Here is an 18,044-nt window from a genome sequence, read left to right as displayed (position 1 = left end):
TGGTTCCATCGCTTATATTTACGGTCTGTGTATCTACACATCGTCATTATCATCCATTATGTCGTCCTCAGCAGCTTCACCCAAAATATAATTAGGGGTGAAGGGTCGACTCTGCCGATAGCGTCCCCATCTAAAGTACCATCGCGTCGAGCATGGATCCTCCTCATCGCGATATCTCGTCAACTGACCCCGTTGAGCTCCCGTGAAGGTTTGCTCCGTTACCAAGTCCTCCTGGTGCAGATAGTTTGCAAAACGCCAAATCATCCGGTGATGCTCATTATCATAGTCGGACTCCCGTCCACCCCCTGGATAGAAGTAACGAGTGTTGGGAGTCACCCGGTTGCCCGTATTGCAATTCAACACGTGAGCTCGTCGATTGTCACCTTGATTGTCGTTGCCATCCACACGAGGATACCTGTTTTGCTCAACATACTGCTGGCCGTGGAAGGCCACTATGGCGTATATTCCTGCCCGGAGTACACCGTCGCGATCCATGATATGGTCGAAGTGGAAATGAAACACCGCGTATTCATCGCTGTTAGTCTCTCGATATCCCGGGCCATCAGGCAGCCGCCATACAACTGCATCGTATAAGCAGATGTCTACAATGTACATTGCTGTCCAAGATAATGTCACTTACTTTCCAAAATATACTCCTCTCCTCTAGTACGGACCAACATCTCATACTCTAGGGTTAATGTACCGTCCATAATTCCCTGCATTATATAACCTATTCTGGTTAGTGCGCATTCAGAGTGTGGGAGGTAGGAGTCATACCCCAGCTTGGTTGTCCAAATCCTTCCGAGGAACTATAAAGCTCCTCGGATTCCGCAATGTTTCTAGCAGATACACTCTTCGCCGCCGACAACAGAATTGTAGCATTGGAACGTTTATCAAGGCCTGCAGCAGCGCAAGCCAACACGCAAAGCTGGGACCCAGCATCCAGAGAGTCCGCGACCTCATTTCTCCCATGCGTTCCCAAGCACAGAAGGCTTTCGGTCCGTGCAATAGGCTCAGCATTAGGCCTGTTTCATCGGTTCAGTTAATGTTCCAGGGGAAATAAATACAACACTTACCACTCAGCCTGGAACTGATCAATCTCGTCCAGGGTCACCAATGGATCACTAGAATTATATTCGCTCTCCATCAACGTCATCTGATAAGTCGGGCTGTTGCCCTTCGCGATGGCGGTCAAATGAATTAGCAGACTAGTCCAGTCTGCCTTGTTCAAACTATGACGCTTTTGCAAACCTATTTCGATGGTGTCCCGCTTTGAATACTGGCGCTGGCCTTTGTCGCAGACGGGATCTTTGGAGTACTTCTGTAGCTGAGTTTTAAAAGCCGTAACGAGGGGATCATTCTACTTGTGTTAGCAAAGATTGCAAGTAACAGGGACCACAAGGGGACTTCCACATACACTCGTAGCTGGCGAATCGCAACAGAATGATCCATATCCTGACATGCACCCAGAAGGATCAGTCGCGATGGAAGCTTTGCCAGCAGGGCACGTTCCAGAGCACTGGAAGGGAACAGAACCCCAGAATTTTCCACCATGATAGTACCAGTCGCAGTTCTCGTATGGAGGGGGCTGATCACAGCAGAATGACTTGTAACCGACAATACAAGGCTCCTCTCCACCAGCACCGTAATTGGAATAAGTTAGTCGCTCCCGTCCTGACGGGCAGCCTGCATTGCTATGAATTCCAGCACAGAAAGGCGCACTTCCTGACCAGCCACACTCAGCAACTGCTTTGTTGGCCGCAGTCTGCGTACAGCAAAGCACTTTGTGCCCAGTCCAACAACTCTTTCCTGTCCCACTGATGCTGCTTGACACTTCGACCTCTCCCTTGTGACATTTGCCATTGCAAAATGGAGCCCCGCCACGCCACTGGCAAGTGGGCATATTGTCAGCTGGACAGCAGTAAAGACGGGATTTGCCGTTCGAGCATCCAGTGTTGGTACCCGTGTTTCCTCTGTTCTTGCCATCGCTCCGCTGGACAGCGCTAAGCCCAGTCGGACAAGGTTCGCCGCACTCGCCCAACTGGCAAGATTGAACTTGGTCAGTGGTAGAAGCAAGTGATTTGGCTGATAATGCGATGGTGCTGCGGCCCGTCAACTTCGATAGTGCCGCCGAAGCTGTGCCCTCGGAATCATCTGTCGATACGGCCCATACCATGGTACCGCCAAGACAGTGGTTATTGGCATAGTCCAGCTTCAGCTTCAGAGTTTCCTCGTCATCATAGCTGACCCACTGGTTCTCGCCCCAAGTGACCATCTTGACGGCGGCCTCCTTGTCTAAGGTCACCTTGCCGTTATCTTTATCTATCACACGCTTGATCTCTGAGTACGAGAGTGTCCCGACAGAGTCCGTGCAAGACCCTGCGTTGCCCCCTGATGTGAAAATACACCCGGGGGTATTGCAACTGGGATCGGTGAGAGTGAAGGACCGGCCATAAAAGCCCAGACCGAGAACGACATGGTCAGGGTTAATCTTGTTGCGCCAAAGGAGCTCCAATGCCAAGTTGATTTCGGTCAAGTTGGTATGCGCATTGATATAAGGGCCCAGATATTTGTTGGTGTTGTCCCAAGTACCGTGCAGGTCATAGGACATAATATTGAACCAGTCAATTGTCTTTTCGATCTCGACAATGTCAAAGTGTTGCATATACCAGTAAGAAGATGGGATGGTGATGGTGAGCCCGTATGTATGCCCGCTTGATGCGAGGGCATTACGAAGATTCTTCAAGAAAGAAGTGTAATTTTTGTAGTCAGCGGCTTTGCCTGAGCGCTCTTCAGCTACTGGATATTCCCTAGATTGCATAGTGAGTGGTGTGATTACCAAGTAAGGGTGTGGGATAAAAATACCAATCAAGATCGACGCCATCAAACCCGTATGTCTCTAAGAAGGAAAGCAAGGATTCAAAGAACTTCTTCTGTGCCGACTCTGATGCAGCCAGGTCTGAAAAAGTGGTAGCAGTGGGTTGATCGGGGTCGTTCATGCTCCAGCCTCCAATAGATATCCAAGTCTGGAGGTCAGGATAGAGATTCTTGAGCCCAGTGAATCTTTTATATAATGCAACATCCCCGCTATCCATCGGGGCCACTTTGAATGAAGTGGGGTCAATGAAGGCAAAGGCAAAATTCAGATGTGTGTATGATCCAAGAGGAATAGCTGTCTGATATCAACACGACTGCGCGCAAGATGTATATGGACAAGGAAAAACATACATTCTGGGTACATTTTGTCACATTTGCGCGTAATGCCCCAGCTCTCATAGTATCCAATTGTACGCTTAGAAGCACTAGATCCAGAGCAGCTGGGAGGCTCGATGGTTTTGTTGCCGCAAAAGTCTTTGGTGGTTCCACAGAAGCCATATTCAGAACAGCACACGTTGAGGGGACATTTGTCTGCCGCGGACCACTTTACAAAGTCAGTTCTTTTCAATGGATTCAACTTGAGTTGGAGTGGAAATTACCTTCATGCCCCAACCTGGGTTGCAGTCCGACTTGCTATCACAGTTGGATATACAACTCTCTCCGCAAAAGTCAGGTCCCATTCCACAGACTCCTGTGTTCGAACAGCAGCCAAGTTCACATGGCTTGTCGGCGCTACAGGTGTAGTCCTGACCAAGACAGGGACAGCACCATAGCGCAAGTAGAAGAATAGCCCAAGGCTTCATTTTGGGGGCCATATAACAATGCAAGATATCAAATATAGCACGGGAGTCTAAAGCACACCCAAAAGATGCCAAAAAGATGCCAAAGAAGTATCCAAAAGACTCGAAGCTACTAGCACTGGGCCTTGACTTCTTTGAACAGGCCTAAATACCCTGATTGCAGATGCAATAGCATATCCTAGTGGAGGCCGGGACTTTTCGCCCCTAAATCCCTGTTCATCACACCCTCCATCACAAAGCACTAAATCTCTAGGTGATCCTTTTCCAAGTTTGCTTTCATCTACACCTCTTGTAGATGAACAAATGAAAACATCATCGGAAGAATGCTATTTTTCCCCTGATAAGTCTGACATCACTTGGATTGCGATCCCTGTCTCCTTCAGAAGTTCACTGCCTTTTGAAGAACGCACTAGTGCCGCCGAACACTTTTAGTGTTATGGGGTCTAATTTTCCCCTCGTCTTGGCTACATTAGTCGTTTCAGACCTCCGATCTACATACCCAGTGTCATAATTCAATCTTGTGAAGTCATTCCTGTCGGCGAAGAAAGAAAATACCTCACCTTGACATTGGGAAGTGAGAGCTGGATGATTTGGGTATACATCCACCCAGCCTTCACCTGATGATCTCAATTCTCCATAGTCTGTTTGATACCTCAGAAAGATTTTGAGAATACCTGTCGCCATGAAATTTACGGTTATATTTGTTATCACTTATTTCGCGTCTGCCTTTGCGCAGATCGATCTATACGAATATGGAACCAATGCCACGGCCTTTATCTCGGATGGATGCACTTCTGCGTTGAGGAAAGAGCTAAACTGTGATCCTTATCTTCTTACGCTTTCCATGTCGGACTACTTCGGTCCAGTGGGCAATCAGACCTTCCAAGATCAATTATGTGATGAAGGTTGCGGCAGCGCATTGGAGACCTACCATTCTTCTGTGAAACAACAATGTGCCGGCGATGTCGAGCCCTGGGATGGAGTCCCAGCTGTGTGGGCGGGAGACGTCTTATGGTCGACCTGGAACAGGACTTGCCTGAAGGACCCTAAGACTAACACATACTGCACCGGTACCTGCCTCGATTCCTATTACTACAATGCAGTCACCCGATTAACAATTTCTAGATGCAATTGGAGACATCCAAGCAGCCCTGGGTGACATTGATACAGCCTTAGCAGCAGTATCAAAAGATCAACTATGCTCGACGTGTGTGTTAAATCTGATACAGCAAATGCAGAAGACGGCGTATTCCAACTACGACGAGCAGTTGGTGGATGAATATGTCAAAATCCAGGACACCTGCAACACAGGGGCCCTGCCCACCGAAGTGCAGCCTCCTGCTACCAATATGACCGCCATCCCTGGCATCGACTACTCAACTCCCTCCAACATCTCCTGCCTCTCTGGCAACTTCTACTCTGCCAAGTCCGGCGACGACATGCAGTCCATTGCCAAGGCCCAGAAAGTCCCCACCGGCCCGCTGAGAACGCTAAACGGGATCTTCCCGGACGGATCGAATCTGCTTGCCGGACAGAATTTGTAGGTCCATCACACGTTATCAATGGATTCATTACTTACATTTCTAGGTGCCTTCCACGAGCTTGTCCGGTCTATCTAGTCCAAGATGGAGACAACTGTAACTCCATCGCCGATTCCTACGGTCTCACCATTGCAGACCTCATAAGTTATAACCCATCCATCAACAGAGCGTGCTCGAACCTGAATTCCGGTGATAATGTCTGTGTAGGCGCCTCGGGTCAGTTATACACACCAACCACCATTCCTGGTGCCACTGCTACAAAAACAGCCCAATACGCAGCTAGCACCGTGGCGGCAGCAGGTCCAACAGGTTACGGAACCACGAAAGAGTGTGGGGGCTATTATCCCGCCGCTGATGGGGATGACTGCGAACAGATCTCCCTCATATACTCGATCAGCCTTGATCTTTTCCTTGCAATCAATCCAGCCATCAACGCAGCCTGCTCAAACCTGTTTCCGGGTCTATATTACTGCGTCTATCCGACCGCAAATTGGAATGCCACTACCAATGGAACAACTACGTCGACGTATGTGACGCCTCCTGCTCCCACCCCAACAGGGACCACCTCGAACTGCTACACTTGGTAAGTAAATGATAAATGCCACGCAATAAATTCACAGGCTGAACTTTTCCAGGCATACCATCGTCGATAAGGATTCTTGCTCGCTTTTGCAGAACGTGTATGGAATCACATTCGCGCAGCTTCGCACTTGGAACCCGCAACTCAATGAGGAATGTTCTAATTTGCTCCTTGATGCCGCGTAAGCTTTTGCATTATACCTCCTTCTTATATGCAAATCCGCTAATCTACTATAGTTATTGTGTTCGCGGCGATACGGATACGACCACCACTTCCACCACTGAAACAGCGGGAACAACAACATCGAAAACCACGACCACGGCGGATCAGCCGACACAGACCTCTGTGCCAGCCCCAGGTCCGACTCAAGATGGTGTTCCCAAGAACTGCAACAGCTGGGTTATGCAAAAAGAAGGTAAGTGGTCTACTATCATCGATTGAACTTGACTGACGGAGTGTAGGGGTATATTGCTATGACATGGCCGCTAGTGCTGGAATCGCGCTTGAGAAATTGTACGAGCTTAATCCGGCTCTTAATGGAGATTGTTCGGGGCTGTGGGCTGGATATGCTTACTGCATTGGGGTCTCAGCCTAAATGGGCAGTTTGTTTGATGCTTTGGGCTCCTGTGATATTGTCTCTTGGTATAGTGCCATGTACGAGCTGTCTTCCCCGAGCTTTGTAATGATCATTCAAAGATGACTGTGTATATACGTATTTCCAACCTCTTTTCCCAAGTATCTTTTCGTGTGTCTTTTGACCTGCCTATTCGACTGCTAAATTACTGTCTTCTTCGAATCCAACGTAGCACACTTTCTTGTCTACTTTGTGCTTATAATTTTCGACTTGTATAGCGAGCACAACGAAGTGACTGAGGGAGATAAAGGCTTTGAGTGGGTACTACCCAGTGGCTCTAGTGCCCTTTTCTTCGGTCTACTCGGTAGGCAAAGCACACCGTATATGACGAATACGGCCCAATGATCCTCTCCCAATTCTCATTCGATCTCTTCTGTTGCTCCCACTACCCCGCTCGCATAGGCTCAGATCATGCAAATTAGGTACTTATTGTGATTTGACTAGCATCACTTCCTTTTCTGCGTTCTCACCTGGTCCCCTTCTTGGAAAGCAAAATTCTCTCGTTTCGAGTGAAAATAATCATCTCACCGTGACATTGTATGACAAATATTTTGGATAGTATTGTGAGTCTTAACCGACAGGTATCTCAATATAGAAGCAATACCCGCCTTAAACACATCGAGAGGTGGCCCCCTGCCGCCATTCCTGGTGCTGACAGGACCGACCTTTAAAATCAACAGAACCTAACTTTCCTTACGGAGAGCCTAAATACTCAGCAGATTGAAGAAATTCAGGCCAGATGGGGACAATCTGACTACTCTGCCACCTTTTGGAGATTGCGTAAGGATGCGTACCAGAACTTTATTTCTAGCAAAGCTGAACTCGACCACCTACAGCTTCTGTGGAGCAACAGGGGGTTGCGAGCCGACTGAGCGAGCTCGCTATTCTGCGCCACAACTTTCAGGAGAAAAAGCCAGATCTGGATTTTTTCGACCGCTGCATTCGAGTACATGTCATCTCAATCAAGAATAATAAATGCATAATGACCATTTGCAGATTGTAGACAACCCAACAATCTCGGAAAGGTGGCATCAGTTTTGATTTCAGTAGAGTCTAGAGTCATGAGAGGCTATTTTATATCGGGATCAATGTCTATATCCTGATTAGGGCTAGTGCAATGTACGATGCCTAATTAGGCTTCGTGTTCAAGGTAGTTTGGGAGTCAAGGATAACAGGATGTAGTGACAGGGTTTCAGCCCTATGGAGACATATTTGGTTGTGCTAACGAGAGATAAGTCCAAAGTTTGCGCGAGGATTGGCTTTAGGTACTGTGATTCAGCATCGCGAGTGTTTTAAGGCGGATCGGGAAAGCTATCGGGAAATCCTCCCCCACTCTTACCCCTCACACTGCTATCAACATGGGATTTTCTACATTTCACAACTCCCTGCGAGTTTTAATCCTTGTTACCTGCAATGTCCAACAAAATACTAAACATAGCTGACCTCCAGGAGGCAGCTTCCAAATCCCTCCCTGTTGCCGTAAAAGGTATTTCCATCCCCTCACATAACAATCTCTAGTTCTAAACCAAGGACTAGATTTCTTCAACTCTGGCGCAACAAACCAAGTAACCCTCCACGATAATTACTCTGCGTATAGAAAGTACCGTCTCCTCCCCAGAGTCCTGAAAGATGTCTCCCAAGTGGACACGGGCATCTCCCTTTTTGGTCGGGACATCCTGTTCCCACTCTGTGCTTCGCCCACAGGACTACAAGTACTGGCCCACCCAGATGGAGAACTAGCAACAAGCAGAGCATGTGCCAAGGCAGGCGTGAACATGGGAGTCTCCTCCTACACCGGTTATCCAGTCGAGCAAATCACCGAGGCAGGAAACGAAGTGGGACCTGTCAACCACGTCATGCAGCTCTACACGTTGAACGACAAAGCTAAACAAGAGCGTATTGTGCGTCGCGCCGAAGCTGCAGGTTGCAAGGCAATCTTCTTAACCGCGGATAGTCCCGTTCTTGGTGTTCGCTGGAATGAATGGCGGAATGGATTCAAGCCTCCGCCTGGCGTGGCGTATCCGATGTATGAGAAAACATCGGATGAGATCCAGGCGCAATCTCATGATGATGGGTTCACTTCGACAAATTCAGATTCTCATTCTTGGGCTACGGAGATTCCGTGGTTGCGCAGTATTACCAAGATGGAGATCTGGATCAAGGGAGTCCTTACGCCGGAGGATGTTGAGATTGCCGTTGAATACGGTTGCGATGGTGTTATTATTAGCAATCATGGTGGTAGACAGCTAGATGAGACGCCAGCTACCATTGATGCTCTTCCTGCTTGTGCTAAGGTTGCACGAGGACGGATTAGGATTCATATTGATGGTGGAATTCGGTCCGGAGCTGATATCTTCAAGGCCCTGGCTCTAGGCGCAGAGTGTTGCTGGGTTGGACGTCCTGTGCTTTGGGGATTGGCGGTAAGTAATTCTTGTTGCGCTATCGATATTGATGATTGCATACTGAGACTTCCGGCAGCATGATGGTCAGCAGGGAGTCGAGCTGATGTTTAAGATTTTGTACGATGACTTCAAGCGATGCATGCAGCTTACAGGCTGTAAATCGGTCTCGGAGATTCGCCCGGAGCTTTTGGCTATTGTTAATGCATACGGGCCTTTGGCAAGGCTGTAATGGTGTGCAATGGCATATAGGGTTATGGTCATACACTAAAGGGTATAGCTTAGGTTGCTTGTGGTTGAGGAGCTCATTACAAATGTAGATCGAGAAAGAGTGACAGTTTGAACATGCATAGACCAGGCTCAATATGCTCCTGCACTCAAATAGATATCCCGAAAGTTTGGGACTGATCGATAAAAGTCCAGGATTTTGGTGTGATGAATCCTGACTATGTCGCTTGTAGTATCATGGTTCGTTGGTGAATTGAAAACACTTCGTTGAATAATCTGGTTCGACGCCGAGAATGAGCTGATGAAGTATTTGAACTCTGCGTTTCTTGGTGGTTGGTTAAAGGGCTCTTATTGCACCATAGGGCCTCAAATTAGAAGACTGCGGGGGATATTATTGCTGACCATAGTTCATTCGCCATTATCGTAAACTGGCCCAGAATATTTAATTCAACATGTAGTGTACGAGTTTAGACATGATTTGCAACATATCTCAAGTAAATACAAGACACCTACGTCGGACGACGCTGACGAACAAAGCATGTGGGTGACAACACGGCCCAGAGGTCTATAAATTATAACCCCATCTCCCTTATTTATACGCTCTACAAGATGAGAACACGGCAAACTAGCATCCTAACATGGCTTCCTCGAGGTCATGCTAGCTCCTTCTCCTTCTACTGTGCCTGGTATTGGAGTTTGTACTTTGCCAATGTGACGGTACAGTCTGTTAGTTCCTACGAGACAATCCACTATGCCAACGATGCTAGCCGACTGAAGAAGAGATACGACACTTCTCCGGACACCATAGTTAGAATACCTTTTATGTACAATAAAATTCGCTTCCTGGTTGCCTGACTGAGCTGATACACGGTCGTTCCCGTCCCTAGATGTATTGAGAATTAAATCGAGGACAATTTTAACAGCCCTCTGGTAAGAAGAGTAGAATGAAAACTGGTGTTGTTTGACACATGTCATCCTCAGGTAGACAGGGTATATTAGTGGCCAACTACCTAGTCAAAGGGCATCACTCCAAAAGCCATACGAACGATTCCGCTTGATAATATCCTCAACATGCAAATCACGCAGACGAAACTCAACCCCAACAGCCGAACATAATAACTCAAGTTCCGCCTTGAAGTCCGCAAACTCCTCTAACATAGCAGGAATAGGACGAGGTTTAGCGTTAGACTCCTCAGTTGACTGATGGACATGCATCCAGTTTCCCTTGACCTCTAAATAAGTCAAGTTTGGGCAGCGGTACTTCCCTCCTAAGAGTAGGTCTTTAAACGCCTTAGCTAGTTCAGTTGTATGCTCTATCTCTAGACCATCAAGAATAAGGCTTTCCAGTGATAGAGGTAATACATCACTGAATCTATTCCTTGATGTCTTTTGTAGGTCACTCCAGCCTTGGTTCCAGTCTAGTATATGAGATGCCAGCAGCCGAAGTTCCTTCAGTGCACTGAATCCCGCGAATGATCCGACGTAATCGTATTCGTGGTTGTTGTCCTCGTCGGTCAGTGTTAACGTTTGCAAGGTCTCCCGATGTCTGCGCAATGGTGGATAGTATCTCGCCGCGTATATCCTCTCATCATCCGCGTAATTTGGGTTATCGGAATGCTCAAAGATGAAAGATTCGAGGCTCTTGGGTGCGCCGATCAAATCCGCAAAGCCTCGTCGAGAACAACTGGACTTGAGGTGGATATGAGTAACATTGGAGTACCTAACATTGTCAGGCACGTAACTGACCGGATCGAACGCTTCATCTTCGGCATATTCCTCATCAGAGCTACCACCATCGCATATCATATGGCCACAAAAGCTTCGTAACGAGGGAAGTCGAAGGATTGGAAGACAGTGCGATGAGCTGAGGCCACCATCTACATAAAAACACACGACTGTGAAGTTTTTTAATTTAGTCAAACCAGCGCTTTCTTGCTGGGCGATCCTGGCCATCCACTCGAGAGTGTAGTTTGAAAAATCAGGAACCTGCAGGACCAGATTCTCCAGATTAGGCAAGAGGGCCAGAAGCAGGACAGTCCATGCGTCACTATTCTCTCGACTCTGTAGTTCCCAGTCCCATGTGGATAGGTTGCCGTCGGGCCCCAGGGCTGATTTCAGAACTGGCAGGATAACCTCCTGTTCATATCGCACGCCGGAAGTCGGCCGCCAGCAATTGGGGACACACAAAGTGCGCACTTCTTGCGCTAATGCCGGCTTGGATGCTAGTGTGTGTACCAGATGACTCAAGTGGCCATTGCGGTGCTCTATCAGGTCGAGCGATGTAAAGACTTTGGGTAACAAAAGTGGATAGAAGGCACGACAACAGGAGGCGAGCCGCAGAGTGTCCGTGTGGCTATCAAGATAGCTTGCTATTGAGAGCAGCAGCTCCGCTGGTAACGTAGAGAGCATGTTCCTTGCTGAAAGGGGGGTTTCTGAGTCAAAGGATAGTGAACATGGTGTTTATGGTTGTTTAAGACAATTTTAAACATCAGCCGGCAGGCAGCACCAGGCATCCGATCCTTCGCCAAGCCTACATCTGTCCCACCAAATTAGCAAGTGGGAACGTTGCTCCCAACCACTAGATTACCCAGTACTCGACCAATTCTTGCTCAATTTTCATGAACCTAACGTGTTAGTAGCGGTCTTGTTCTTGTCCTTGTGCTTGTCCTTTTTCTTGTCAATGAAACCACTGTCATCGTTGTCTAGCTTTTTGCAGAGCTTCTTGTCTTTCTGCATGTGTCTTTTGCTGACTCCTCGCGCTGTTGATGCTCCCTTCAACTTGCCGAACACCGTGGCATATTGAAGTTCCAGCATTCGATACGGCAGATTTTCCCAACGAAATCATTGAAATAGTCTTGTGGGGTCAACATGTTCTCATCGAGAGTCCGCCGCAACAACGGGAGCATTGAGTCCTGCCTGGATTTTGCCTGCGCCGGTAATTACATCGATTGCAAGCTCCACCAAGGCCTCGAAGGTCGACATTCCGAACGCACAAAGGATATTTTCGAGCATTGGCAGTCCTTTTATCACTCCTTTGTAGCCTCCTTCGTATGGCAACTGCACTTGCCAGTCATCCAATTATGCCCAGAGTCGCTTTCCATATGCGGATAGGCGGGATTATCCAAATCGGTCACACCGGGCATTTCGCACTACGAGAAGAGTTAGCAACTAAACTCGGGAATATGTGTTTCTGATCGTGGCATACCTCAAACGCAATTTGTTCGGGTCCTGCTTTGCACACCAAGCCTTACACGGCGAGTTGCCCATCTCACGCTCCTCCCCGGTACCTCCGCCGCCAGGGTAGAAGTTCATTCGAGTGCCATCATCCAAAGCGGCAACAGCTTTATCGGACTCATGCGCATGAGCTGCCACAAGGCTACAAGCGAGTAGCCAGAAAGAACTCTTAAGCATAATCGAATAGAAAGCTCAATTGATTGAGTATAGGGTATTCAAGATCTTATTTTGACACTCCGTGATAATACCTGGTCAAACTAGATTTCACACTACCTTATATAGGCACCTTCGCGCTCCAAATATGCCCAACATGTCGAACAGCGTCATGGCCTTTACTAGGGGCCGTAAAGCCAAATGGTACATTAGGGCAGACAAGGTAGTCGTGCCAGGACTAGATACCGATGCGTGACCTGTACAAGTGAAAATATTCTCGAAGGATGCACGGTCGGCCGCAGACCCCCATTGGGACAAGAATACGTAACCTAACAGTATGAAGTATTACTTCATGCTAGCGCGGATAGACATAACCCTATGCCGTGACCTTCATGTGAAAGTGAGAACATGCGGCTGAAACCCCCTAAAAAGGCCATTTGAACAACGATGGGATACATGTTATTGGGGGTTTAGTGCATTGTGTAGTCAACCTCGGTTGGATTGGGAGTTGTTGATTCATTCTTTAATTAGATACGTGGCGGACTCTGAGTGATAATCTCACACTTCAAATCTGATATCGGGTCTGGGGCTAGGCAGATTTCACCCTGGCCCTCGGTTTCTGTAAAGGGAACTAACTAGCCTGCTTGAATTATCACGATGCAAGGCAAGTTAGAGGTCGAGGCTATGTACACTATTTAAGTTAATGTCCACGTGGCCGGCAAGATCCGATTATGGAGGAGGAGGGATGAAGGCGTTTAGAGACTGCTACTTTGTCGGCATCGGGGTTTCTGCAGTGGCATTTAATGGAGTGCTGGTGAAAGTACCTGGTGGTTATGTTGGGGAGAATTTGTGGTCGGTCACAACAATACCGCCCCAGTTCACATCCCTCGGTACAGGAGTTTCTGGATTTCCTCTGCCACTTCTTGGCGTCCCCTTTCCGTTTTAGTATTGTTAGGTATGGGTCAGAAGGGCGGTGCGTGGATGTTTTTCGCTGGTTTCAGTTTCAAGTGTGGCCGTGTCATAGAGATCAGGTGAAGTCAAAATAAGGCGATAGAGCGAGGCAAAGAGTCTTTCACCTCGAGGCATGACTGACTTGAGTTTTTATGAAGGGAAACTGAAGAAGAAGAAAATAAAACAAAAAGGCCATGGATTATCAAGCCCGATACTCCGAGGTAGTGCACGTCTTGACGGACCCCCACACCATCTTCATGTCATCAACTGTCCCTGGGGTTGCTTCGCGTGGTAGCAGAAAGTTTGTTTATTTTAGGGAGGTTGCAATAGTTCGTATTCACAATGGGAACCAAAACAAGTCCCGCGGCCAAGAGCTTGGCCTTAAAAAACACGGGATAGCGCCGGAGATCCTCGTATTCAGATTCTTATAAATTTAGTACATCCCCGATAACCCTTCTGTCACTGGGATTCATTTATCACCGTTTGAAAAATCTTGAAAAGCAATTCTTCATCGTTTGGATCCATCATGAAGCTCACTAGTCTTCTCCTCAGCGCCCTTTTCGCTACCGGTCTCAGCGCCGCTCCTGTCGCTGATGCTGAGCAGAGCGAGGTACTTGACGGTAAAAAGATCTTCGGTCGATCGGGTCAGTTGTGCAGAGTTCTCTACAGCGAGCATGTCAACTGCCGCTCTGGGCCTGGCACGAATTACCCAGTTGTGGTACAACTATCCAAGGAGTGGACACGCGGGTATTACTTCACTTGCGTTAAGTCTGGAGAATGCATCACATACAATGGTGCCGTCAATTGTGGTTGGGACTACTTTGAGGAGGATAAGTGCTACGTAAACGGCCATGCAACCGATAGCTCTTGTACTCTGGGTATGTGTTTACCTTGGCATTGCCTGCTGTTATATGTTGTGTTAATATTAGCGAGGATAGCCAAACTTGGACGCTGCTGATTGGGTAACAAATTTGCACCATTGTCGCTCGATGAGAGTGTAGTCGCGAGCCAGACATTCTCCGGACCAGAGGCCGAAGCAAGAATACCACCCTGTCCATTAGTATAGCCTCACCTAGCACCTCGTTCGACGAGCATCTGAACCACTCTGTCGTGACCGGCTCGTGATGCAAGACATAATGTATTGCCATGCTTTCCTGGTAAATTCATGTCGGCACCCTTGTTCAAGAGCATCTGCACCGCCCTGTCACGACCTCGAAACAAACGTGGACGCCGCTAATTGGGTAACAAATTTGCACCATTGTCGCTCGATGAGAACGAGTGTAGTCGCGAGCCAGACATCCCGTACCAGAGGCCTGAAAAACATTACCACTAAAGATTAGACCCACTCTTAGCAGGACTAGGAGGTACTAAAGTGATAATTAGTCACGTGACCATCCTCAGTAGTCACCTGACAGTCCCGGGGAGGATTGCGGCCCGCTGAGTCATGATGGATGGGTCCGAGTGACGCTGTGACGCCATCTTAACCCCAGACTTCCCTTCATGATCTCAAACACTCCATTCATTCATTCCTTGAATCTCAATTAGGTATTGCACTCTCTTCTTCAAACCACTGAACTGGCTGATAGCCAGAAATTGCAAGCCCCAGAATGGCTCCGCCATGCAGGTATGCATCATGCATCTCCTGATCGGCAGCTGCGGAGCTCCACTAATAGCTCATCAGTAACCATAAGAAACACGACTCAAGCAACTCGTTTGACAACATGAAATCCGGAACGGAACCGCTTGTGGATGTGATCGAGGTATATGATACTGAGAGCAATGGCTTTGTTCCCAGCCGCCTTGATTGCCGCCACAACAAGAAACAAGGACGCCCTTGCTTAGCTCGGTTCCTGCGAAAAGGGCTCTGCGCCTTTGTGATCACCGGACTGGCAATTCACTACTTCGGTTTTTCATATAGTATGGCATCTCTTCCATGTTACAGTGCACTACTTACCGATTAAATAATCAGGCACCCCATCCATCAACACGCCATCCGCGCACCCCGAGGCTTCTCCACTTTGCCAATCGGAGGAATGCATACATGCTGCATCCGAGATCCTGTACAACTTAGATCCAAATTACGAGAAGATCGATCCATGCACTGATTTTGATCAATATGTCTGCGGTGGATGGCGGGAGAATCATGACATGCGCCCCGACCAGGGCTCGATCTTTGCTGGCACAATCATGGCAGAGAATGCGCAAACTCGACTCCGTCATATCTTGGATCGCTCAGAAGCGCCTCAGCCAGCCGACGCTGATAATTTTAAGAAGCTGAAAGCTGCTTACGATGCTTGCTTGGATGAGCCTGCCATCAACAAACGGGGCACTAAGCCTTTGGCTGATGTTTTAGATGAACTGAAGAAGATCTATCCCGCTAAGACTGGACTTGTCAAGGGAGCTCAGGAGCATCTCACCAGTGCGATCTTGTATCTCCTGAACGCCGGTGTTGAGGCTCTGGCCTCCCCGGGTGTTAGTGTAAGTCCATTTGAAAGTTCTAGCCGTCTAATTCTAGCTACTGACTATCCACAGCCCGACGACAAAGACCCTGACAATGTCGTCATCTTTATTACTCCTCCCCGGGAAATTGGACTTCCCGCAAGAGAATATTACAATAACACCAAGACTGTGGCTGACTATACCTCTGCTTTCAAGCAAGTCATCCAAGGATTTGCTGGAGATGGGCACGACAAAGTCGTTGAAGATGTTGTCGCTTTTGAGAGCAAGCTCGCCGATGTGACTCCGGATACACAGACTCAGGAAGATGTCACCAAATATTACAACCCCCTTAGCATCAAGGAGACCAACGCTTTGGTACCAGAGATTTCTTTCGCCGATATCATCACATCTCTTGCGCCACATGACTATAAAGGAGACCGCTTGATTGTTGGATCGCCCTCTTATATGAAGGCATTGTCTGGAATTTTAAAGGACACCCCTAGAGAAACGATCTTGCTTTTCCTGCAGTGGAAGCTTATCCAAGCCCTCGAAAGCGCCATCGAAGATGGCGCGATTGAACCTCTCCGGCGATTCAAGAATGAGCTGGCCGGTAAAGAACCCCAGGCCAAGCAAGAGCGGTGGCGCAAGTGTCTTGGTCGCCTGGACGAGGGACTCGGATGGAGTCTTAGCAGATTCTACGTGCTTGATTCCTTCCCCGAGGCCTCCAAGAAGCTTGGTGACCAAATCGTTTCTGATATCAAGGAGCGATTCGTCTTCACCTTGGACCAGACTAGCTGGATGTCTGGGGACGTGCGCAAGCTTGGTATCCAGAAGGTTGAAAACATTATCCAGAAGATCGGCTTCCCTACCAAAAGCCCTGATGTTATGGATCCCGAGGACGTGAAGAAATTCTACCGCGATCTGGAAGTGTCGAAAGATACTTTCTTCGAGAATGAGGTGGCTGTGGCTAGATTTGATCTTCACAATGAATGGTCTAAGCTTGGAAAGCCTACCAACCGTGATGAGTGGGATATGAGTGCGCCGACGGTCAACGCCTATTACAACCCTCCTGGCAATGAGATTGTCTTCCCTGCCGGTATTATGCAGCCCCCAGCGTTCTATGGACCATCCGCCCCGCTGTATCTTGCATACGGTGCATTCGGTTCTGTCAGTGGCCACGAGCTGTCACACGGTATGGCAAATCCCTTGTAAAATCGCGTTTGCCTTGACTAACAAGACAACAGCATTTGATTCCACCGGTCGTCATTACGACGAGAACGGAAACTATACAAACTGGTGGGACGACAAGACCGTCGAAGGCTTCGAAGAGCGGGCCCAATGCTTCATCGACCAGTACTCCAACTACACCGTCACAGGCCCCGATGGCAAGGTCCTCCACGTGAACGGGCGATTGACACTGGGCGAGAACATTGCCGATGCAGGTGGACTCACCGCTTCATTCCATGCGTGGAAGAAGCACGATGAGTCGAAGCCTGACCTCCTTCTCCCTGGCTTGGATGCCTTCACTAAGGAGCAGTTGTTCTTTATCTCGTATGGTAACTGGTGGTGCGGGAAGACGACTAAGGAGGCGGCTGAGCAGGCGATCTATAACGATCCCCATGCACCTAAATCAGCTCGCATTATTGTAAGTCACTTATGTGTCCTGTTGCTTGTGTGCTCATACTGACCGCTTTAGGAAACCATGGCCAACTCCCGGGAGTTCAGGGACGCCTTTAGTTGCCCGGAGCGCAAGCCGGTTTGCAAACTCTGGTAGTTTACATATAATTTAGTTTCTTGATAGTTACCAATGGTAGTTCATTGTTTTGATTCTCCAGTCCTCGCGTTCCCTCATATGCACTGTTTGCACTGTTCGTGTCATGAGCATTCTCCGATGCACGTCTCATTGCCCTCCTGACTCATCACAAACTCACCCATAGCACCCCGGCCGCGTTTCATCAAATGGAAGTATAGAATAACTATATTTTAAGTTGCATCAAGTGCGTCAACGTCAACCAGGGCTGCCTTGATGCCTGGAATCTATACCCCGCGTGCCCAAAATCAAGTCTACGGGCGATCTTCGAAACATCCATGGCTCAATACTAGACACACCCACGGGCCATGAGACCGTTTGTGGATTCCATATGCAACGCATATTCTGGCCCTTCAAGCTACACCCTACAGTGAAAAATGCGTCTTAAGGTTCGCCGG

General features: G+C 48.3%; 6 protein-coding genes across 6 annotated transcripts; 3 read left to right on the top strand and 3 right to left on the bottom strand.

The window, feature by feature from the left end:
- Positions 1–33: 33 nt before the first annotated feature.
- Positions 34–3,680, bottom strand: PENARI_c001G02785 (uncharacterized protein; the record flags this gene model as incomplete). Its single annotated transcript, XM_022626335.1, has 8 exons — positions 34–581; positions 641–730; positions 778–1,025; positions 1,077–1,360; positions 1,418–2,810; positions 2,866–3,172; positions 3,229–3,421; positions 3,477–3,680. The coding sequence occupies 8 exons, from the start codon at positions 3,678–3,680 to the stop codon at positions 34–36; spliced, it is 3,267 nt and encodes a 1,088-aa protein (XP_022493433.1).
- A 679-nt stretch (positions 3,681–4,359) lies between these two features.
- On the top strand, positions 4,360–9,063 carry PENARI_c001G08923 (alpha-hydroxy acid oxidase; the record flags this gene model as incomplete). Its single annotated transcript, XM_022626831.1, has 7 exons — positions 4,360–4,747; positions 4,803–5,217; positions 5,265–5,801; positions 5,854–5,979; positions 6,035–6,213; positions 7,951–8,852; positions 8,911–9,063. The coding sequence occupies 7 exons, from the start codon at positions 4,360–4,362 to the stop codon at positions 9,061–9,063; spliced, it is 2,700 nt and encodes an 899-aa protein (XP_022493235.1).
- Positions 9,064–10,073: 1,010 nt separating this feature from the next.
- Positions 10,074–11,468, bottom strand: PENARI_c001G06598 (F-box protein; the record flags this gene model as incomplete). The annotated part of the gene is made up of 1 exon (XM_022626655.1): positions 10,074–11,468. The coding sequence occupies one exon, from the start codon at positions 11,466–11,468 to the stop codon at positions 10,074–10,076; it is 1,395 nt and encodes a 464-aa protein (XP_022493856.1).
- Positions 11,469–11,933: 465 nt separating this feature from the next.
- PENARI_c001G00968 (uncharacterized protein) lies at positions 11,934–12,470 on the bottom strand (the record flags this gene model as incomplete). The annotated part of the gene is made up of 3 exons (XM_022626200.1): positions 11,934–12,116; positions 12,196–12,208; positions 12,265–12,470. 3 exons carry the CDS (start codon positions 12,468–12,470, stop codon positions 11,934–11,936), a joined length of 402 nt encoding a protein of 133 aa, XP_022493995.1.
- A 1,453-nt stretch (positions 12,471–13,923) lies between these two features.
- PENARI_c001G03667 (uncharacterized protein) lies at positions 13,924–14,335 on the top strand (the record flags this gene model as incomplete). The annotated part of the gene is made up of 2 exons (XM_022626413.1): positions 13,924–14,275; positions 14,331–14,335. 2 exons carry the CDS (start codon positions 13,924–13,926, stop codon positions 14,333–14,335), a joined length of 357 nt encoding a protein of 118 aa, XP_022493233.1.
- A 669-nt stretch (positions 14,336–15,004) lies between these two features.
- On the top strand, positions 15,005–17,610 carry PENARI_c001G11077 (M13 family metallopeptidase; the record flags this gene model as incomplete). The annotated part of the gene is made up of 6 exons (XM_022626999.1): positions 15,005–15,021; positions 15,079–15,302; positions 15,367–15,875; positions 15,930–17,028; positions 17,081–17,481; positions 17,533–17,610. 6 exons carry the CDS (start codon positions 15,005–15,007, stop codon positions 17,608–17,610), a joined length of 2,328 nt encoding a protein of 775 aa, XP_022493440.1.
- Between the last annotated feature and the right edge of the window lie 434 nt (positions 17,611–18,044).

This window comes from Penicillium arizonense (genome assembly GCF_001773325.1).
Source record: "Penicillium arizonense strain CBS 141311 chromosome Unknown PENARI_contig001, whole genome shotgun sequence".
Lineage (NCBI taxonomy): Eukaryota > Fungi > Ascomycota > Eurotiomycetes > Eurotiales > Aspergillaceae > Penicillium > Penicillium arizonense.
This window is presented reverse-complemented; position numbering and strand designations above follow the sequence as displayed.